This window comes from Sphaeramia orbicularis, chromosome 15, assembly GCF_902148855.1.
Source record: "Sphaeramia orbicularis chromosome 15, fSphaOr1.1, whole genome shotgun sequence".
Taxonomy (NCBI): Eukaryota; Metazoa; Chordata; class Actinopteri; order Kurtiformes; family Apogonidae; genus Sphaeramia; species Sphaeramia orbicularis.
The window spans coordinates 11,661,830-11,686,472 of record NC_043971.1 but is presented as its reverse complement, the minus strand read 5'-3'; the positions used below and the strand labels follow the sequence as shown (position 1 = coordinate 11,686,472).

General features: G+C 36.5%; 1 protein-coding gene across 1 annotated transcript in view; it reads right to left on the bottom strand.

Moving 5' to 3' along the window:
• Positions 1–2,433: 2,433 nt before the first annotated feature.
• Positions 2,434–24,643, bottom strand: part of stk32c (serine/threonine kinase 32C) — a 271,928-nt gene continuing 249,718 nt past the window's right edge. The window contains exons 9-12 of the mRNA XM_030156106.1: positions 21,355–21,480; positions 20,984–21,112; positions 10,651–10,718; positions 2,434–3,976 (exon numbers count right to left, since the gene is read on the bottom strand). Coding sequence (XP_030011966.1) covers positions 3,775–3,976; positions 10,651–10,718; positions 20,984–21,112; positions 21,355–21,480 — 525 coding nt within the window. The 3' untranslated portion in view covers positions 2,434–3,774. The remainder of the gene's footprint in view (positions 3,977–10,650; positions 10,719–20,983; positions 21,113–21,354; positions 21,481–24,643) is intronic.

Sequence of the window (24,643 nt, the reverse complement as noted above, 5' to 3'; positions counted from 1 at the left end):
CCCATGTGCGAACTCGTTCCTCTAGCTGTGGCCACCTAGCTTTTAGCCCGCGATTAGCTTTTTTTGTTTTCTTCATTGCAGTAAGAGTAACCTCCGCTTTTCGCCAGTCCCTCACAAGTTTCTCACTCACTCCAAACTTTCTTTCTGCTGCTCGATTACCGTTTTCGGCTGCATATTTCACTACTTGCAGTTTGTAATCTGCAGAATATGATTTTCTTTTTAATGGCATTTTTTTTTCAACGCTTCTCAGTTGTCTTTATAAGTTATCGGTAATGTTGAAATTTGAAATTTTCAGTAGTACAGAAGTAGCAGGTACAGGTACACAAGCCTAGAGCACCCTCTTGCGGTTGTCAGTGGCATGTGAAGTTATATAATAATGTGTTAATAATTTCACAAATAAGTCACGCCAAAGTATAAGTCGCATCCCCGGCCAAACTGTGAAAAAAAGTGCAACTTATAGTCCAGAAAATACGGTAATCATATTTATTGTACCCTGTCTGTAGTACTTTGAGGTTTTTAGATAAAAATGTAAAGTGCATTACAAATAAAATTTATTAATATCATTGTTATTATTATTATTGTTATTATTATTATTATTTACTTTAATCTCCGTGGTGTTAATATATGACATATCTGCGAAATCATGACATAAGGCTGAGAAATGGGTGGAATCTGCACCTCCCTTATTATACCAGGATAAACTACACACCCCTTTGTTCTGGTGCATTCAAACAAATTAGTCTAATAAACAAATACAGTCATGAGGATCATTTCAATCATCTCACTCTGAACGAAAGCAGATAAGATTTAGTCCGACGCTGAACTATCGAAGGTCCCTCCTTACCTGAAATATATTCTTTATACATAATCACAATATGATTGTATAAATGATAGTATTCTCACTTACAGAAGGAACACTGAATTCATGTTACACCGGGAAAAACAGACATACATTCACACACTCAAAGTTCCTTAGAAATGGTTATGCAAATGGTAGAAAAGCTTTGGCATATTTTGCCTACAAGTTGTGCCTGCACACTTGGAAAGAAGAGCAGAACGAAGCGGTATGAAGGTTGGGCTTCATACAGCTCTTCTTTTAGTTTATATGTCGAGTTCGCAGTCCCACATAAAACTGTGGTGAGCTTAATTACCTACACTGTATGCTATTTACACGGTTTTCATTTTATTAGGCCGTAGGGTTTTAAGGTGGACCTTTGCTACATGTTCCCAGGTGCGACTGAGATTTGACGGCGCCACCTTAAATGTACAACTATCACTATGACAGTAATAGACTAACTCGTCTTTACAATTTAAAGTATCAACAGGGCACAGCTACACGTTTAAGTACAGCCCCAAAATAACCTAAAGGGAGATGATCTTTACACTAACCAAGCACTTAGAGAGGATGACGATGATGAAGCAATCAGAGTTTCTAATGGATTCCTAAAGGGTGTATCTGTTTTAATCTGACTTGGCTTCCCGGAGCGATGTTTTTGGACGATCCTCAAGTAAAAGGTAAAATACTACACTTGGTAACCATTACAGACACAGTGACAAGACCTTTCATTCTGATTGCTGCACTGGTTTCCCTTAGATAACAGTACCTTAATACCCTAAAAAAGCTTGAAAAATATTTTAGAAATTATATTTGGATAACACTTAACGAGGAAAACCAAAACTAGCATTCAGACTTTTAACGCATCCATGGCTACAATATGATTAACGAATACTGATTATCATCAACAGGCACCACTTCAGTAGGTTTACAACGTGGAACTAACCAGCCGCACTCGCCTTGGCTCGCTCCAAACAGCATCGACACGTTTCTAAGAAAGGTGTCGTAACAGAAGGAACAGGGCATTGTGTAAAAACGCTGCATTATGTAACCACTCAAACAGAAAATATTCACTTCATTATGTATTAATACACCGTTTTGTAACAGTCTGCTGCGTTTTGTAATAAACACTGTGACTGCAGTATTTAAAGGTACAATGAGTAATATTCACGTCATGCTCATGGGCTCATGTCAGTGTTTCTCAAACTGTGGGGCAGCCCCTTAGGGGAGGTGTGAAGGCTTGCCATGGGGGTCATGGGATCACCCATGGGTGTTTTTTTTTCTTCAGGTTAGAACAGTGTTTGTCAACCGTTTTTTGAACAAGAGCCCCTTTTGTCATCATGAGCCTCCTGCCCCCCCCCCCCCCCCCCCCCCCCCCCCCCCCGTGAATTTAAAAAAAAAAACAACAGATGTTGACGAATGTTAAAGCAAAGAACAAGAATTTTAAAACAAACACGGCACGGTATGTGTGGACACACCAGGAAACTGAATCCTTTTTGAATTTAGTGTGGGATAGAGGGGTAATATATAATAATAGTGAATATATCTGTAAATCAACACGATATTTACATTCATCAGAATGTTTATGAAACAACTTCTCGAGTCATCTGTTTGTCAAAATGTTTGTCCATATTCCCAAGTAAATATGCATTTTCTCAACTATTTCAAGACAGATGAAATCTTAGTAGGTAGGGTCTTAAAATTCAGATACTGCTAATGCAAGGTCAGTGAACACATCATTATATTTATGGCTGTTTAAGATACAATTAGATTAAGATGTGATTAATACATATGTCTCTTTAAATTATTAAACAATGCACATTTCAGAAATTTACATACAGATGTGGTCTTTCCAAAATAGAGGAGTTCATAAAAATGGGAAAGTAATAAGATGCATCATGTAATAACCAACCAACCAAAGTGTTTTCATCTGTGCATGTTATATTTCTAACAATTAGCTACAGTATGCACCCCAAATAATAATAATAAAAAACAAATTAGACCACTGTAGCCACATGAAATCTGCAGTTTTATCATATTTTACATATAAATTTGGCAAAACTAAAAGAGCCAAGTCAAAAGCTGATCTGGAAATAATTAATTCAGACTTTTACTTCTATTATTGTCAACCTCTATGATATTCTTTGACAAGATTTCATAAAATGACAATGAAAGAGCTTGCAGCTGCATTATGAATAAGCTGAAAATGCAGCTGCACAAGTGCAACTCTCATATTTTGTAATACGCAAACGCAAAATGCAACCACATTTTTTCAAGCTATAGGTGCATCTACTACATGTTGTGTTCCGGTTATTATGAAATGGGGCAGAGTCTCGGAAAGTGCAAGTGTTATTACGTAATGAAGTGAACATTTGTTAGATTTTTGTCGAGGTTTTACATAATGCGTTCCAGGAAAAAATGACAAACGACTGTTCTGAATTAGGGCACAAAAATTGAAGAAAGAGGAGAGTGAACTGAAGACGCAGGCGCTCGTAAACCTAACCTGCGTTGAATAATTCAGTCGTCCTCATCAGATTTTGAACAGGAAGGCTGAGAGGGGAAGCGTCTCCAATAAAACCCCAAAAACCGGGCTATTGCTCAGGATGTCATCATGCGCTTCCTCCTCGTGAACACCTCTTACAAAGTGATACCTTATTTGTCATGCTATACTGTAACATTGCATAGAAGTTAGAGCTTAATCTAGGGCGGACAGGTAGGCGGGGGCTCTCTGGAAATCTGCTTCATTCATGCCTTACCAGAAGGATGCTACAGAAACATAAAGAAAGGAGGGATGATTGGAGCCATTTTGGGTGCTGCTGTGCGTCAGTTGTTGTTTCCGCTCATGGCTACGACGGAGGAGAGAGGTGTAGCTATAGGCATGGCACGAACGCTGCAGCGGCCACACGGGCCTGTGATCGTCACTGTGAGGCGACGCCGCGCTAGCAGCTGCCGGGGGAGGAGCACACGGAGCCGCACATGCTCAGTTTGGAGGAGGACTCCGGTTCTGGTTCCGGCTCCGGCTCCGGCTCGGGATTGGCTTCTGGCGCGTCGTCGTCGGTGCCGCCGGCTTCTGCTTCTCCGTCTCCGCTGGCGTCGTCGCCACCCGCCTCTGACTGACCCTCCTCCTGACGCTTTTTTAACCTGAAATGTGAAGAAAAGAACAGATTTTAACATACAGCAGGGTGGTCCAACAATCATGGTAAAAAATAAAGTTTCAGATAACCTCAATTAGAACCCTGCATTAGGTTTTGGCATTCAAAAGATGATTTAGGACAAAATTTGGAAGAAAAAGGAGATGTTTTAGAGGTTGCGCAAGTTGCTGGAAGTTTCCTGGAAATTGACTAATTTTGCATTTTCAGCATAGCCGAGCTGACCTGCTAAGAGAAGCAGCAGTACGATCAAAACCAAGGTTTGAGTGCTTCATCTAGCAATATATGTATGAAGTAAGGCTGCCCACATCTGTGGTACTGGAGTGAAGAATTGGTTGGCCTGGCATTCTTGAAAGCTAGTGCATAGCATTAGCTCATCTCTGACCCCTCACGCTTCTGAAGTTTGGCCCTTTTGTCCAAATATAGTCACTTCTAGATCCAAAAACCCAGCATGGTGACCGACAAAATGCAAACTACTGTTTTGATTTCATTATTTTTTCAGCACTTGTTTCATGAGTTTGAAATTGATTAGATTATGTAATATTTTTTATTTCCTTTTAGAGTCAAATAGAAGAATGTGTGATTGCATTCAATATGATCTAGAAAAAAAAATTATTCTCACAACACAATGGAAAAATTAATTAACCCATAAAGAGAAAGGCATCCACCATCAACCAAAGGCATCTACTGATCTAAACTGTTGATCCATTAATTCAATCAATCCAGGTGAATAATTGGTGCAAAATACAGTTTATCATCTTTTCATGGTCACCAGATATGACCCATATGGACGTTCAGAAGCTCTGTAGTTACCGTGGAAACACCGTCATCTTCTACAACATTGATTCACCAGTAAAACCAATGGAGCTGGATCAGTGACAGTGGAAGGACACACTTGTTTTATGTTCAGTTAATTATATATTTTACTGAAAAAGTCACTTTTTCTTCAGTTTCTTTCTGTTTTTATATAATAACCTTTGACTTTACTCTGAGCTTTTATGAACATCTACACGATCAGCCAATTAAACATAGGAAAATAGATGATTTTTACTGGAAAAAAGGCTAAATTCAGAGGATAATATTATAATAAATGGTGAAAAATCAAATAGGAAAGGTAAAATACAGGGAAAAATTCATTTGGGAACTGACACAAAAGTCACACTGGGTCCTTATGGGTTAATTAATCCTTTGTGTTTCGCTGTTCCTTGTATCTATTTAACTTTTTTGTTTTCTGAAACGTGTCATTTTTGTTTTTATTGCATTTGACAGAATAATTTTTTCAAAGCTACTCTGCTAGAGAGAGAGACACACTATTGGCCATAATATTTATCATGCTTGATATTCTCAATTTTGGCATTTTTTTCCCCATTCAAATGCAATAAATGTGTTCAAGAATGTGCTGGTTTGGGTCAGATTCAGCATCTCTTATGATTTATCACAATTATTTATTCTTTTACATATTCTTTAACTTATTTACATTCCCTATGACTCAATGACAGATGACAAACGTGCTGAAACATTAGTGAATTGATGTCATTTGACAGACTTTAAGCACTTTACATTGGTGTTACTCTATAATTTGACATTTTTACCATAAATGTACAAATACTATATCAGCTAAAATTTACTTAGGGGGTCAAATGAGTGGCCATTTTTGTCAAAAAAAAAAAAAAAAGTTGTAAGAAATGCATAGAACTGTGTTGAAATAATGCTAATACATTTGTGCACAGACTACTGATATTATTTGACAGTAGAAGCTATATTTTCAGAAATATTGGATTTTGAATAACACGTGTATGTGAAAACTTTTGCTGGTGGACGGACGTGACATTACCCATGATGATCTGGTCAGTACCAGTACTTTATTAGGAATAAACTTATATACTTACTATTGCTAATTCTCCTCTTATTCATAAATGTTAGTATTGTGGATGTAAAACAATAACAGCTTAACAAAAACAAAATGTGGCAGTGGACGGATGTGACATGGTTGTTACAGATCCCATCATACTGATGCTCAGCAGCCATGTCACCGTTTCCACAAATGATCCCTGTGCAAAAACTAGGATCAGAATTATTTATTGTATAGTTTATCATCATACTCAAGAGTAAATAACAATATAGAATTATTATTCTTTATAAAAATGCTTATTATTAGAAAACTGTTGATTTAAAAAGTGACATGTGACATTCTTAATGTATGTATTGGCGTAACATAAGCAGGATGGATCAGCATCATACTCCATACTGCAACCTGTAAAACTAGAAGCACTCGGAGAGCGCAGACCTCCGCCAAGGCTGATCAGTGGGCCCCCCCGTGGGCCCCCCCACCCCCGATCACCACCAAAATTTAATCATTTCTTCCTTATCCCATTTCCAACAAACCCTGAAAATTTCATCCAAATCTGTCCATAACTTTTTGAGTTATGTTGCACACTAACGGACAGACAAACAAACAGACAGACAAACAAACAAACCCTGGCAAAAACATAACCTCCTTGGCGGAGGTAAATAAAACATGATATGTAGAATATAATCTTTTAAGAAAAATTGGGGAATCTAAAAGAATAGAATATTTGTTTTTCAGGTAAATTCAGTTCAAATATAACTTGGCCATTTGTGACATGAAAATATAGCATGAATTGTGATGAAATTGGACATTTTTGATCTGAAAACATAGTTCATATGACCATCAACATGTTGCAACAGAACTGAAATCTGGTAAATTTGCATAAGGTGCATTTACCAACACAAAGCTCCTTTGGGGGTTCACTTAGATTGATTTCTTATGGACAAAGACATAAATAAGACCTCTAAGCAAATTTTAGCCGATATATACTCACTGATTACAAATACTCACTCTAAGTATGTATTTGCCTTGAAATAGCATCTGATTGATCTCAAATGCACATATTATAAATAAGAAAGCCCAACTCCTCCTCCTCTCCTTTCTTTTCTAACTCCAATTAGCACATTTTGCTCCAAGAAACTAAAACCCATCACTCACACATGTAGAAAGAACAATTAGTAGTTGTATAATGAGACATCTTCAGCCTCTTACACACTACTGTATGTCTGCTCTGTATAATTGTAGATATCACATACTCCACTAAAAATAGAACTAGATTGCCATTAATTAGAGCAATGGGATATAAGAAGACATTTTCCGTGTAAGAATTTCAGTGATGCTGCAGCGGCAGGACCTGGTCAATAATAAATGAGGCAATAATTTAGAGCAGCACAGAACCAGTGTTCCAGCCTTTACATTGAAGCGAGGACACATTTGTCAAGATGTGCAGTTAGGCCCTCGGAGTCTACATTTATGGCATACTTTATATGTTTACAGACAAAACACATAACACTAGATCTACAATATTTATCCAGTAGAACGGGCTCCAGAAAAGGCCTTTGTTATGGGTTATTTACATAGAAAGGCCATTTCATTAAAGCTAACCGGCTGCTGCTGCTGCTGGAGCCCATTCCTGCATTTACTATTCAGTTGACCAGTAAATCTTCTGTAAATACTGGACATAAATTGGTGTCTTACTTGCTTCATCCCCAGCATTTTGTAGGATTTGACTGAGAATCAGACCAGAATAATTCAGGATTTAACAAACTCACAGTATTTGGATAGACAAGGACAGAACACAGTAAAATTAGTAAAGAGTAACTGTCCTCTGAAAGGTTCATCACAGTTAAAAAACTGATTTTCAAATATGACTGTTTTTCTTTTTTGTGTGTATTATTATTTTTGCTTCCTTGAGTTTTCACTTCTATGTTATGCTGTGCAAAGAAGTCAATTAGTAGCATTTAGGAAGCTTGTACCATTTCCATATTTGAAATAAATCAATTAAAAAAAAGTCATGATTTATTTCTGACCCACAGTATTATCTTACTTGCCTGAAGTAACTGCTGATCTGAAGATTTGTTTTTACCTCCAAATACTGCATTTTACATTAGTGTGTACTATACTATTGTGTATTATCATCATGACTGCTTTTTTTTTTTTTAGACGTATATGAAAGTTTAGTAGTGTCAAAATCAATCATAATGAAATAGTCAAATTAGTAAAGAGTAACTGTCCTCTGAAACGTTCATCACAGTTTAAAGAATAATTTTATGATTTATTTCTGACCCACAGTATTATCACACTTGCATGAAGTACCTGCTTAGCAAATATGTCCTTCTGAACATTTGTTTTTACCTCCTAATATTACATTTTACATTATTGTGTACTATACTATTGTGTATTATCATCATGACTGCTTTTTTAGAATTTCTTTTCGAGGGTTTATGAAAGTTTAGTAGTGTGAAAATCAATCATAGTGAATGTGAAATGGTCAAATTAGTAAAGAGTAACTGTCCTCTGAAAGGTTCATCACAGTTTAAAGACCAATTTCATGATGTATTTTTGACCCACAGTATTATCACACTTACCTGAAGTAACTCCTTAGCAAATATGTCCTTTTGAACATTTGTTTTTACCTCCAAATATTATATTTTACACTAACCCTAACCCACTAACCTAATTGGAAGATGCTCAATTATTGGAGATGCAAACAAGACAGGCAGGATAAACGTCTCTGAAGTGAGTGACACTTATTGAGAGAACCTACTTTCATGGAAAACATAATTCTGAGGTAAGTTTTAAGGTGGTTTCAGAATGAGTCACTGTTTTAAACTACTGACCATTAGGGGTGTAAGAAAATATCGGTTCTGCAATATGTCGCGATATTTCCTTTCACAATACTGTATCGATATTAAAAAGTACTGTATCGATATTTTTAGGTATTTATTCAAATGCAAATATTATGGAGGTTCATTTTTGTTTTTCTTTTTTGTTTATATTTTATGTATTATTATTTAACACTCTTTTATTAAATTATGTTAGTTCCTTTGTTGGGATTGCACAAATATAATGTTATATTAGTTATGAACTAATAGAATATGAACATTTGAACAAGATCTTAAACTGTAGTGTCTGTAAAACATAATTTAAGTTTTAATACAGCAAAATTTTGTGATATAGCATTAGATCCTGTTGTGATCGAATAAAAATGCATTTAGTTTTTGGGCATATTTCTGCTGCAATTCAATTCTTCAAGGAAATAATCATTAAAAAATAGAAACAAACAAAACATTGCCTTTTTAACAGTACCATGATATATCGTGATATATCGTATCGTGATCCTAGTATTGTGATTTGTATCGTATTGCCAGATTCTTGCCAATACACAGCCCTACTGACCATTTGACTGCACATTTAGAGAAGAGATTTTGTTGCTAACAGTTAAACTGCATGAGTAGGCTAACATTATAAAAGGCCAACGTTATGAAAGGCTAATGTTATCCTATGTTTGCCTCATGTTGAATACATTTACATTCATGCAGCTGCTTTTGTGACCAGTAATACCTATAATCTGCTCCTGATCAATTCATTATAATTTTATAATAATGAGCAAACACTACTGACAGATTTTTAGGTACACTAAACAGAGTAGTCTTACATGTCACTGCTTCTAAAACAGGGCGTTTTTTACTGCACTACTTAAAAAAAATAAAGGAAAAAAAAAAGAAAAAATTTAGAGTATACCCATTTCTCCAGAGACCACTACACCATTGTGGGCAAGGAACCAAATATGGCAACCTCATTGATCTTGATTTTCTACATAACAATAAAAAAAAACTTGAAAACTTTCACAAAGGTAATAAAGCAGTGTTTTTCAACCTTGGGGTCGTGACCCCACGTGGGGTCGCCTGGAATTCAAATGGGGTCACCAGAAATTTCTAGTAATTGATATAAATAAATAAAAACTTACTAATGAAAAATATATGGTGAGTTGAGTGAGACAATCCCAATACATAAAAGACAAACTGTGGTTGTGAAACTGAAGCACTGTGGTACTGTTTATCTTTCAAATGTTCATTGTGGTCGGTTTCAGATGCTGCAGCTCTTTCATAATTCATAGTTTGAGTTCTTGTTTGTTCAGTATTAATTGTCAGCCTTGTAAATCCAAGCTGGACTGATGAAATTCTCCCTTTGCGCAGTAATCTACACCTGGCTTTTCTGCCTCCGTCCATAATAATATACATCATATAGACTAAATGTCATCTAAAATTAACCTTTATTTGTAACATAGTATAGCAAATTATTACATAATCAAAAACAAATTAGTTTTAGCAAAAAAAAAAAAAATCTCCGTTTTGAATGTCTGGGGTTGCCAGATTTTTTGTGATGTTAAAATGGGGTCACGAGCCAAAAAAGGTTGGGAACCACTGTAATAAAGTCTTGTTATGTCGTCCAATAAAACACTAAGGTTGAAATGTTGAATTTCAGAGTATTTCTATTATGAATGCCTATAAAGGGTTAATGACTTGGAAAAAATCATTAATTCTGAGTGAGTTGGACCAGAGTGACCTGTGGAGGTGAAGTATATGCACACATAAAGACATCTGAGCCCATTTTTCTCAAACTAAGGCAAACTGTGCCACATCTGATTGTTGTAAAAGAAAATATGGCATGATTTCAACTCCCCCATTTGGCCGTCTGTCCAGATGACAGCCTCCTTTGCACTGCTGCAGCTGCAGCGCCGCTGAATGACTGAACAGGAAGAACTGGGCTTTTAATTGCGTTTCGGAGGCTGCATGCTGCTCATGTTCTCTTACTTCTCGCGGTTGAAGATCATGAACTCTTGCTGCACCACTTCAAGGCACTCCTGTAGGTAGTCATTCTCCTGCAGGCAGACATGAAAAAAAACATCCCACTCATCATCTTCCACATCTACATCATTAACATCATCAAAAGCAACAGTCGAAACTCAAGTTCACATCGACTCCAATCAGTCAACAGTGTGACCTCGGAGCTTTTTCCTTTTCTGTATTTGCTGCTCTTTTTTAAACAACTCACAAATTGTTTATAAGCCCCCCTCAAATTGGATGTTTGGCCCAGGACGAAAATAGAAGCTCATATTTCCGACAGCACTTGGGGCCATGACAACTGCACCGAAGGCTTCATAATTTAATAATGTTGGTAATAACAGTAGCAGTATGAACGCACAGGGGCAGACACACACGTATGCGCCACACATGCGGCGTGTTCGAGGTAAGACGCGCCTCGCATGTGCCCGTCGGCGCTGATGACACGTGACGCTCACACGCGCGCACACAAATGACGTTAATAACATTGATGTCATGATGACTGTCTGATGGGATCAGGCTGCTTCTCATAAACACAAAGAGGAGATCTCCTGTCTGTGGTAAATAATGAGTCAGTGACACAACAGACAAAGAGGCTCCAGTCCTGTCTGATCACAGAAACAATCAGGACATGACCGCACTCTATCACATTAGAAATGATCAAAAACATACTGGTGCTTTATTTATTTATTTATTTGTTCTTTTTCCACTGATTTGACATTGATGACTAACTACAGATACATAAAATCTCTATGTTTCTGAACAAAAATATATTTTCCTACAAACATATATAACAATGTTTTACAACAGCGTATTAGGGCCACATAGGAAAATAAAAACGCTTTTCACTATGAGAATAAAGTCGTTAATTAACGAGAATAAAGTCATTATTTAATGAGAATAAAGTCGTTAATTAACGAGAATAAAGTCATTATTTAACGAGAATAAAGTCGTTAATTAATGAGAATAAAGTCATTATTTAACGAGAATAAAGTAGTTTTAAAAAACTCATTTAACGAGAAGAAAGTCGTTAATTAACGAGAGTAAAGTCATTTAATGAGGATAAAGTCGTATTTTTAAAAAACTCATTATTTAACGAGAATAAAGTCATTAATTAACGAGAATAAAGTCATTATTTAATGAGAATAAAGTCGTAGTTTTAAAAAACTCATTTTGTAACGAGAATAAAGTCGTAATATTTCGAGAATAAAGTCGTACCCACTCATTGAATAATGTAGAACTTGGAATATTTTTTGAAGTTCTACTTTCATTTGGGGTTTATGCACAAAGGCCAAATACTGAGCCTATTAGCCCCGCGCCCATCAACACATTATCATTAGTCTAAGGACTCTGAAGAGAGTTTGCACACGTTTGGGTTTGTTGTAAGAATAGAACTGATTTGTAGTAAATTGCCTCTTTTGTGGAGGAGAAACTGACAAAGTGGTCCGCTGCAGGGCTATCGGTGGTTACACCAGAGAACTATAGGGTTTGATGTTTCTGAAGAAACTATGAGGATTCTACTCCAAGTTTTAGAGTCCAGCAGAAGTCAAAGTTGCTGCTTCACTTGCTGTGTTCGCTGTAAAACCAGACATTCTGTCGAATTTTCACAATATTAGGACTTTAATCTCATAAAAGTACGACTTAATTCTTGTTAAATAACGACTTTATTCTCGTTAAATAATGAGTTTTTTAAAACTACGACTTTATTCTCATTAAATAATGACTTTATTCTCATTAATTAACAACTTTATTCTTGTTAAATGAGTTTTTTAAAACTATGACTTCATTCTCATTAAATTATGACTTTATTCTCGTTAAATAATGACTTTTTTAAAACTACAATTTTATTCTCGTTAATTAATGACTTTATTCTTGTTAATTAACAACTTTATTCCGTAGTGACAAGCATTTTTATTTTCTTATGTGGCCCTAATACACCGTCGTAGTGTTTATTTATAATTAGTATTTATGTTTTGGTTTTTTGTGTGTGTTTTTTATTTCAAATATCAACATTTAAAACCAAAAACATAAAAAAAAATATTTGAAAAGGAGTTACGTTCAACTAACAGTGTTATAGTGTTTTGGGTGTTTTGAAGGAATATAATGAAATACAGTTGAGTAAATGTATTGTTTTTAAGATGCATTGTGGCGTGAATGTTCACATCTCTACTTGTAATGATCTGCAAAGGTATTTATGCTCATAATGGTTGCATTCTCAGAGATAATAGAATTCAAAACATGCAGCTCCTTACACTTTTTAATGCATATGGTTGCAAAGTACTGCACAAACTTAAAAAAAGATTAAACAAAAAAAAGAAAGCAGCAAAAAACATGCAAGAACCAAGCATACATACCAATAAACATATACATACCCATACACACACACACACACACACACACACACACACACACACACACTAAATATCTTGAGCTTTTTAAGTGCTTTCAAAATTATATGGACTTACATTTTAAGTGGTCTAAGTGGACATGAGACAGGCTTTTACCCTCTGTCAAATCCCTTTCTGTCTAATGACAGGTGTTTTCAGACAGGTACGGTGGTTATGGATGTGATTGACTGCTGTAAATACCAACCACTGAACAGATTCTGTGAAAAATGATCTGGATGTGATTCTTCAGTTCAGTTTGGAAAAGTGGCTTCACTTCTTAAAAGCATGAAATGACATCAGGTCATCTGTCTTTATATGAGTCTTTTATTTGGACCTGGCTTTTTCACTCCTGATTCAAGACAATAAATTCCTGGGTCATTCCATCCTAAATCAACCAGATTTCAGAAAGTGCCCCACATGACCCCCTCAGAAAATTCTGTAAAAATTCACACCTGTTCACCTACCAGATAAACGAACACATCCAGAATCCTAGAATCACCAATTTTCAGAAAACCTGTTTGTCTTGATAATGTCTTTCTGTGACATTCATCCTTTTAGATCAATCCAACAAGACATTTTTCCTCAATGATGAATAAGTTTGTTCAAGGTTATGAATAGAATTCCCAAAATTAGGCTGGCCAGCATCATAAAAATTCTGGGAAATCTTAGCTCCATTTATGTCATTGACCCTGGTGAAATTGGGTCAACTGACCAGCTCCACCAATTTCTGAGAAGTCTCTACTACAGGCATCAACCTGAGCCAGTTCTGGGAAATCTATAATTATTCTATCTGAACCATCATGCAGTTCCACACCCTAGTTCAAATATCTCAAGTATTATCTAACTTGTGCAGTAATCAATGCCATTATATGGTTAAAAATGCCATTTGCACCTACGTTTGTATACAATTTGAAGAAAATATAGTCATGCAGTAAAAAAAAAAAAAAAAAATTAAAAATAGAACCAATTCTATCCCAACGCTAAAATTTTGTGCACAACATCTCGAAACATATATGAAGACATGGTAAAATTTCAAAATTTTCATTAACTGGCCACATGGTAATTTGGGTGCTCAAATAAAGAGTATTTTTGTGAAAAACTGAAATCGACCCATTTTATTCATTGCCTCACAGCAACACTTTTCATTGAAATGTAGTCTTTTTGCAGTATAGTGCTGCATCTTGACCATAAGAATCCATGCAAAAAAAACATTTGGTCTCTACATTCATCCATTATGTCACAGTGCAAGCCTGAAGAGAGAGGACATTTTGAAGAACACTGGTCTACAAGGAAAATGCTTCCAGAATAAAAGTAATGAAATTTTACCACATGAGAGTCACTGATAAAGAAAAATCAAGTCAAAAATGCTGGTTGGCTGAATTTTCCAAGATACAGCCTTGGGTCAAAATGTGAAATTCAAGAATTAACAAGAGAATGGGTTTGACTCAAAAGGAATATTTGTCTCAGAGCTACAAGATCTACTTCAAAACACTGTCTGCACATTAGAATACATTCACTTTACAGGTTCTATTTAGTGGAAGATTTATAAAACTATTATATAAATGTACATAAACCAATATATATGTGTAATAACACTTAATCATATACCTTGAAAACATCAGCAAACCGGCACTTTTGTTTTCAATTAGCCTTTTCGCCTGATTTCAAGTCCTCATGGACCAAACATGAAGGCACCTACAATTATTTTGATGCCAAATATGGTCTTTTCAGGGGGATTTCACTCCAGACAGTAAGTTTCAGCAGTGTGGCTTGAATACCTAAGGAGATATAGCTCCTCAAAGTTGGCCGAAAAGCAAATTTGCAAAATTAAAAAACAAAAAAAAAAAAGGGTTAATTTTCAAAGGGCTGTATCTCCTAAACTATTACAGATATGACATTAAAATTTTGGATGTGTTCGTTTATCTGGTAGGTGAACAAGTGTGAATTTTTTCAGAATTTTCTGTAGGGGTCATATGGGGACCATTGGTTGAATTGCCATGGAATGACCCTCCTATAAACAGTGTTAATGTGTAACTAAAGTACAATAGTGGTAATGGCACTGGTTGTGGGATTGTTATAATAAACTTTAACCTTTTTATTTGGAGACATATATCTGAGGTGGACTTAACACAAAGACTGTAAAGATATGATAAAAGAAAATAGCTTCTGTCTTTTTTGATAGTTAGACTAAAGCGCTGTCTTTCCTAACCTTTAAAAAACACCATAATTGCCTGAATATAAAATCCTGCTGTAATCAAAGTCTTTTAGTTAAACCCACCGTCCGCTCCATCTGACGACTGTCTATTGAGCTCCAGATCTGTCGATGAAAAATGATGTCGTTATGTGTTTCTACTTCATATTTATCTATTGTTTGCAGACACTTTCAAAGGGAAATTTTCATCCTGGTAACTGGGTTGGCTATAATCTAACCTTGCAATTATTCTGCTATTTTTCCAAATAATCAGTGCCGCTCTCATCCCCAGTAGGTTCCAGTTATTTGAGGCTGTGAAGTTAAATACCGCTCACTGAAGGAAGGAGGGAAGAAAGGAGGCTGCAGCTTTCATGGCTGATTTTATCTTTTTCTATTAAATGCCACCCTTTCACACTTACTCCCTTTTAAAGTTTATATGCAGCGGGGGGAATGACAGATCTCCAATTCCCCTTCAATTTACAATGATTCAAAAACAGCAAAAAGCAGCCGATCTGCACTTTTTCATGACTAAAAACCAGCGTGTGTGACATTTAAAGTCTGATAAATGATTGTCAATGTTGGTGGTGATTAATTCCTTTTTGCTCAGTTAAATGTTGTATTGATCGATTGTCTCAGCCTTGAATGCGATGAAAGTAAAGAGAAAAATGGTGTTTGCTTGCATGCGTTGGTGTACCCCAGTGTGCATTTAGTGCATTAAAAAAAAAGATTTCCACTGTTTGCTTGGTTTTGTCTGATTTATGCGCCGTGTCCTCTTCACAAACATTGCCTTTTAGCACCTACATTCACAAAAACTAAAGCCACAGAAATCAAATTAACAGGATTGTATAGTGGATAATAGCAGTTTTATGTGGGCTAAAAATAGATGTTTTTGTCATCAAACAGAATAAAAGCCTTTTAACAGATGCAGTGACATCTTGAGTTCCTCCTTCATCCTCACAGCTCCTAAATCCTCCTCCTCAACACAACATAATATTTTAATGCTCAGGGAATGAAGCTTTCCTCTTCTCCCTCTAAAATATAAAAGACTATTAAAGGCAGCTGAGGTGAATGTGAGGAAGGTGAGTTTCACAATAAAATGAACAAACAAACAAAGAAAAATTATTCACTCATTTTTATCCTCGGGGCATTTTAGATTTTAATTATAGGTATTTTTATTTGAGCTGTGTCATTTGTTTTAATTAAATTCAAAGGTTCTCTGGGTAAGAGTGAAGAATGTGAAGTTTGTTTTGGAGTCTGTTTTGACGTCGGAGCAAGACACCTGTTGTGTACAGTAGTGTGCAGGGTTGAAATGAGCATACATTTATTTCTCATTCCTTTTTTCTTGATGTACAAGAAAATACAGGAAATATATGCATGACAAGTGTTCAGAGAACGCAAACCTCCGCCAAGCACCCCGAACGGTGTGCATGTGTGGATCGACAATTTCTTTTTAAATTAAACAGTTTCAAGGTTGTTCCAAACAGTAGAAAAAGTTGAAGCTTGCTACCAGTCATGTGTATGTCAAATTATATTAAATTCCAATCAATATTTGTTGAGTTATAATGAAAAATGTGTGGTAAATGGGATTTTCAATGTTAAATTGAAATGTCCACAGAGTCCACATTCCACAGTGGATGTGGACGATTTTGTGCCAGATACAAGATATTGTTATAAGCTACGGGTGGATCAAATTGGAGATGTTTTGAATTTTTTATGAATTTTCGAAAATTGTTCAATGATGAGATAGGAAAATTGTAGATTTTGTGACCTTGCTGTGACCTTGAACTTCGGCCTACTTGGCCCAAAATTTAATGGGTTGGTCCCAGGGCCTAGGCCTATCTGTGGGTACAATTTGATTCAGATTCAGATTCAGAAAACTTTATTTATCCCTCAGGGGTAATTCATTTGCAGCTTACCACAGACATCAGCCCACATCCAAAGTGCAATGTGATAGACATAAATAAATCAGTGCACAAATACAGGACTATTGAATGAAACTATGAATAAATGCATTTAAATAATCAACAATAAATAATCAGTAAATACCAATGCAGACTAAAAGACTAAAAGACCCTATTGGTTCCGCTAATATTAAAAAACAACAACAACAACAACAAAATCCTACAAAATGGCTAAAATGGCTTCTGTCAGAGTTAAAAGTGTGATAGCTGAAGGAATAAAAGATTTAGAATATCTGTTGGTTCTCTGAGGAGTATGATAACGCCGGCTTGAAGGCAAACTTCAGATGCAAGATATGGTGAGGGTCCCTGATGATGGACTGAGCTTTTCTCACCACCTGAAGCTCCCAGAGGGAAGACAAGTCTCTAAGTTTGACTCCAATGATCTTGGAGCATTTGGTAAAGATGGTTGTAATAGTTTTCCCATAAAGTTGCTAACAAACAAACATGCAAACAAACAAACACACAAAGCAAAGTGATCACAATACCTCCTGGCGGGGGTAATAATAATAGTGTGACCCCTGGCCCCATGACAAGAAGCAGCACAGTTTGAAACATCTCACGTGTCAAACGATAAAAATTTGTAATCAGATTTATAACAGGGTTGCTGCGGATTAATTTCAATTCATCACGATTAAATATCGTTCATTTTTAATCTATATTAATCGCGTTTCATTTTCTCCTAAGAAAACAGACTCAGGAAAGAAGGGAATATATATGCACTTAACGTGTTTGTCCAAGTTGGGTGACGCGTTATCCGAAGTGCTAACAGAATCCCCAACTAATGTACAGTATCCATGCTAATGTGATATTTAAAGCTGGAAGTACTTGGGTGAAAAAAACTTTTTCCCTGTGTATAATACAGGGTGTCCCAAAATTTTTTTTACATCATTTGAGATGTCCATATTGGAGTGACTACATCACAGGTGTCAAACATGGCCTGGGGGCCAAATCTGGCCCGCCGAAGGGTCCAGTCTGGCCCTTTGGATGAACTTGTGAAATGCATAAATTACACTAAGAAATTAACAATCCTTTTAGTTCAGGTTCCACATTCAGACCAATTCAATCTCAAGTGGGCAGGACCAGTAAAATACTATCATGATAAGATAGAAATACTCACAACTCCAAATTTTTCTCTTTGTAAATGTAAATATTTTCACATATTTATACTAAAACAAAGTATAATTTCGCAAAAAATGTGAATAACCTGAAAAAATATGAACAACCTGAAATATCTTAAGAGAAGGAAGTACAGTTTTAAAAAGATTCTGCCTTTTACTAAATGTTTTGTGTATTCGTAGATCCACTGTGATCTGTAAGTTATAATGTACATGTGGAAATGATAAACTGAGGTTTAATATTGTTAAAATTACACTTATTTTTTCAGTTTGTTCACATCTTTTGAAAGGATAGTTTGTCGATGTGAACCTTTTCATAATGTAAATTTACTTTTCTCACTCTAAAACATAGAGAACAGTTTGGAGTTGACATATAATAACATAATAATATATAAATTTTACTGGTCCGACCCACTTCAGATTAAATTTAGTTGAATGTGGCCCCTGAACCAAAATGAGTTTGACACCCCTGGACTACATGGTCAGGAGAAATTATACTTAATAGGATTTATTTTGGACATAAAATGTTTTATTCTGCACATTTCAAATGAAAAAGTGTGGGGGATGGTAATTTTATAATGTTCCCAAGTTATTTCAAATATTCAATGTGTGCACCGCTTGTGATATGGCACACATTAAGTCGGTAGTGGAGTTCCTGCCACACTCATTGCAACATGTGTGTAATATTCTCCAGAGCCTCAGTGATTCTCCTCTTGACTTCCTCTACACATGTGGGAAGTGAGAAAGAAATCGCAAAGTGTTAGGTCAGGTGAGCGTGGAGGCCATTTTAATAGCACGTTGTCTCCATCATTAGCACATTTTATGAGCAAAAAGAGCAAACTAATTTAAACAAATTATTAGGTGATGAAATGATGTCAAATTTTTTGGGACACCCTGTACTTTATGTCAGTCCACTGTTCCGTTCTGTTTTTTTTTGTCCTCATATTTCCATCCAGAGGGCCAATGTGCTGAATAGTATCTTCCATCTTTATAGGTTGGTTCTGCTGCCTGTCACTACCAGATCAACTGACCATTTGTTCATGTGTGACAGGAACTCTACTTGGACAAATTGCCTTAAATGCGTTGCCAGAGATGTTCAGAGTCATTCTGCACTGCAAAAGGGTTAATTGTGTTAAAATTTTTAATCGGATTAATCATGATAATGGATTAATCCGCGTAAATGCGTTAATTTTGACAGCCCTACTTTTAGCCAAAAAAGACCCAAACATCCACCTTTAACCAAAACCATCTACAGGTCTAAACTGTCTAATACCTGTTGATCCACTAATCCTATCAATACATGTAAATAATTGGTGCAAAATACAGCTTGTCATCTTTTCATGGTCATCAGCTATGACCCATTTGGACGTTCAGAGGCTCTGTAGTAACCGTGGAAACTCAACATTGATTCACCAGTAATGCTGCGTTCCAGGCAACCTGTAACTCATGTTTTTTCGACCTTCTACTGGTGAAAATGCACTGGAATGTCAGTCAAACCTGTGACCTCCCACCCATGAACTCGTACTAGATCGATGTACTCCCAGTTCTGAGTTCTGACGTCACATAGCAATGGCAACCCCCATGGATGCGGTGTTTATGCAGATTGTTTATTAAAACAAGGTATTACTCTGATATTATTTATCTGCAAATGTTCTGCATAATCAGCAGCTACTCTAGTGTTAGCTAGTTTTCAGTTCAATGACTGCAAGAATAAATTAATACCAAAATATACAAATAACATTACATAAAAGGTAGAACAGCTTCTCTTGCCTTATGCGTCGTTTTCTAACTACCACAATTCCTTGTGCTCAGGCAGTTTGGTGTGACTTGCCTGGAACGTTACAAAGTTGTAAGTCGTGGTTTGAAGTCGTGACTTAGGGGCTCAAAAAACGGCCTGGAACGCAGCATCAAACCCATGGAGTTGGATCAATGACAGTGGATGGAAACGCCGGGTTTATGTTCAGGTAATGAGATTTTACTGAAAAAGTAAAAATATATTTTACTGTCTCTCTCTCTATGTCTCGGCTTCTCTCTTTCTCTGTCTCTCTGTCTGTCTGTCTCTCTTTCTCTGTCTGTCTCTCTTTCTGTCTGTCTGTCTCTCTCTCTGTCTGTCTCTCTCTCTCTTTCTCTGTCTCTGTCTGTCTGTCTCTCTCTCTGTCTGTCTCTCTCTCTCTTTCTCTGTCTCTCTGTCTGTCTGTCTCTCTTTCTCTGTCTGTCTCTCTCTCTGTCTGTCTGTCTCTCTCTCTGTCTGTCTCTCTCTCTCTTTCTCTGTCTGTCTGTCTCTCTCTCTGTCTGTCTGTCTCTCTCTCTGTCTGTCTGTCTCTCTCTCTCTTTCTCTTTCTCTGTCTGTCTCTCTCTCTTTCTGTCTCTCTCTCTCTCTTTCTGTCTCTCTCTCTGTCTCTGTCTGTCTCTCTCTCTCCGTCTCTCTCTCTCTCTCAAATTTATGCTCTGTACATATGAGGTATACACAAGCCTAACCCTAACCCTAACCTGCTGGGTCTAATGATCTAAACCATGTTCTAATGTTTGGAGTTTGATTCTGAACTTCTACTGACATACCCACGTGGGTGGATATCATTGTTCTATAATGCCATCTGAAAAAAAAAGTACAGCTTGTACTGTACGCTGAGTGGATGAGCTGTCACTCACAGACTGCGAATCCTTGCTGTTGTCTCGAGATCGGTTCTTGGCCAACCTCTTCTTTTTCTTATGAAGAGGACGCGACTCTAAGATCATCTCCTCTAGCTCAAAGGTGGGGTCACAGTGGAGGCGACCCTTCTGTAAGGGAGGATTCAGAGACAGGAGATAATTAGCAACACACACACACACTCATAAATCAGCTGTAGTTTATAGCCTCAGAGTGCACACAGGAACGAACGCTGCACATGTACACACACTATACTTAGTTACTGCTGCATTATTTAGTTGCTACACATTACAATGAGCAAACATGAGGGAGTGCTGTTGCTTTTAAGTGTTTATTGCACGTGGGTGTGTGTATCTGATCGCTTCCCACTAACATTAGGAACGAATCCGGCCTCCATCTTCTTCTCATACACAGCGTCCCAGTTGACGTCAGCGAGGTAGGGAGACGTCTGCATGTCAGACAGACTGGAGAAACGATGCTCAGGGTTCACTGTCAGCAGCTGGCAAGGGAAAAAAAACAACACACACACACATACATACAGAGACACACACACACAGACACACACATGGCAATGTCACCTACTGCACATCACCATCCAAGTGGCAACATCACCTTCACAACTTCTCTCCTCGCTCACAGCCAGGCTCTTCTCTCTGGTAGGTGAAATAAACTCGACAAATTGTGGGTGGGAAAGTGAAAAAAAAAAAAAAAACATTCTGATGGCTTCACTTAAATTTACTGTGCAGTTCATAGAAAAGTGTGTGTGTGTGTGTGTGTTTGGCTAAAGTCTGTGTGTGACAAGTTTGGGCTGGCTGTAATGCACATAACAAGCATCCAAAAATATTACACTTCTGCTCCTTCCTGGCCTCCCTGGAGCAATCATACTAAAAAAAAATAAAGTGTATTTTTGATTTTCTGCTGCATTAATTCTAACATCCTCTGTCATAATATTCTGTCATATAATAATGATAATAATAATAATAATAATAATAGTAAGTGCCTTTCAGGACACCCAAAGACACTGTGGAGACAATGCATAAAATACAAAGAAGTAAACAAATAGATAAAAGAAAAAATTGCAATGCATAGAAATGACAATGCACCAGTCCACTAATCCACTGTTTTTCAAACTTGGGGTCGGGACCCCAAGTGGGGTTGTCTGGAATTCAAATGGGGTTGCCTGAAATTTCTAGTAATTAATAAAAATGAAAACAAAAACTTACTAATAAAAAATATATGGTGAGTTGACAGAGTCAATCGCAATCCATAAAAGACACGACAAACTCTAAAGCTGAAACTGAAGCACTATGGTACTGTTTATCTTTCAAATGTTCATTGTGGTCAGTTTCAGATGCTGCATCTCTTTCATAATTCATAGTTTGAGTTCTTGTTTGTTCAGTATTAATTGTCAGTCTTGTAAATATAAGCTGGACTGACTGTACATATCCTGACCAAGGAAAATCAAATTCTCACTTTGTGCAGTAATCTACACCTGGCTTTTCTGCCTCTGTCCATAATGATATACATTATATAGACTAAATGTCATCTAAAATTAATGTTTATTTGCAACATAGTATAGCAAACTATTACATGATCAAAAGCAAATTAATTTCAGCAAAAAAAAAAAAAAGTCTCCACTTTGAATGTCTGGGGTTGCCAGAAATTTGTGATGTTAAAATGGGATCATGAGCCAAAAAAGATTGGAAACCACTGGATTAACCCTCTAAATCCAAACAAATCATATTTGATAGGAGTTTGAAGCCTTCTACATGATCGGTATGATATTTTTTTTCTTGAAAAACCTGATGTTTACAACTAGATACATGCAATATACAAATAATCCACCAGGGGGAGGGATTCATCCACCAGAGGCCTTTCCAGTGACACTACAAGACTGTCATTAATGAGGAAGGAGGAAGAACTTTACCAATTTTGAAAAGGAATCACTAATTCGTTAGTAATATTTGAGCATTGAGACCTGATGTATCAAATATGATACAAAATTGAAACTCATACATGGGAATTGATATTTGAAAAGAAAAATAAAAAGGGTTGTTCAGAAGGACCAGTAAAGGCTCCAGTTTCAAAGAACTGGAATTTTCTGTCAATGACATAATGATTCAGGCTTCACAGGGTTAAGTGCAAGAGAGAGTTGTGATGCATTAAACATAACCTGTTTCTTTCTCTGTAACGTAAGGTTAAATAATTTGAATGTCTGGGGTCACCAGAAATTTGTGACATTAAAATGGGGTCATGAGCCAAAAAAGGTTGGGAACCACTGCAGTAATCCTCTCAGTACATATAAATAATTGCTGTAAAATGCAGTTTATCATCATTTCATGGTCATCAGATATGACCCATTTGGACGTTCAGAGGCTCCGTAGTTACCGCGGAAACACCGTCATCTTCTACTACACCAGTAAAACCCATGGAGTTGGATCAATGACAGTGGATGGAGACAGTTGTTTTACGTTCAGTTCATGATAGATTTTGCTAAAAAAAAAAAAAAAAAAAAAAAAAAAAAGTCACATTTTCTTCCATTTTCTCTGTTTTTGATATAAAACCCCTCAACTTTAATATGAGCTTTTATGAACATTTCCATGATCAGTGAATTAAATGCTATCAACATTGTTTCATAGTCAATAGACAGCATCATTTATGTTTTTGTTTCCTGTCTACATTCTTGTTCCATGTATCTGTGAAGTGACTGGGGTTTGATTCTAGTTTAGTGATGGCCTGGTTAGTGTGTGGAAATTGTAAATGCATTAAACTAGTCGGAAACTCAAATAAACGTACCTCCGGGTCTCTACATTTGCTGTAACTCAAACAGGTTTTAACGCAGCAGTGTCTCTCACGCATCTTTGATCGGACAGATTTTACAGACAATTTCCAAAAACAATGAACACACTGCTATGGGACTGTTAGCGCCTGTAAATTCAAAATGGTGAAAAGGGGCGGGGACGCTGGTCGTTACGTCATCTCCTCAATCCTAATCAGAAAATACCTGGTTTTCATTAAAAAATAGACAATACAAAGCATAATATAAGAATAAATATTGATAAATCACTTAAGAAAGGTTAAAAAATACAGAAAAAAATCATTTGGGAAGTGACACAAAAGTAGCACTGGGTCTTTATGGGTTCAGGATTTGATAACTTTGCACAAATAGACAGTTTTAGGTGTAAGTCTTCGACAACCTTTAGCATTGTAGTTGTTTTTGCAGTCTCGTAATGGGCGTGTGTCTTTATTTCTAACAATAAATATGCAGGAAATATGTGCACAGTATTAAAACACACACACACACACACTATCAGAACTAATCAGCCTCTACAGGTAAAGTCAGGATTCACTGACCTCCATTTGGATTCAGTAAATCTTCAACTCTCTTGGGTCAACTGTCTCAGTGTTCTCTTAAATAATCTTGTGTTACATTATAGAATCCTTCAGAACGTCCCAGAGGTTTTCATGGTTTTTAATCCATTTCTCTGCCCAGATGATCCCATTTAGTATCTACAATATTCAGATTTTTGCTTTTAAAATTGCTTGCATATTTGCTGTATATTTCACTTGTACGTATATTACTACTATAAAGACTGAGAAATACATAGAAACTGCATTTAACCCTTTCATGCATGAATTATGAAAACCTTAATCACAATCCC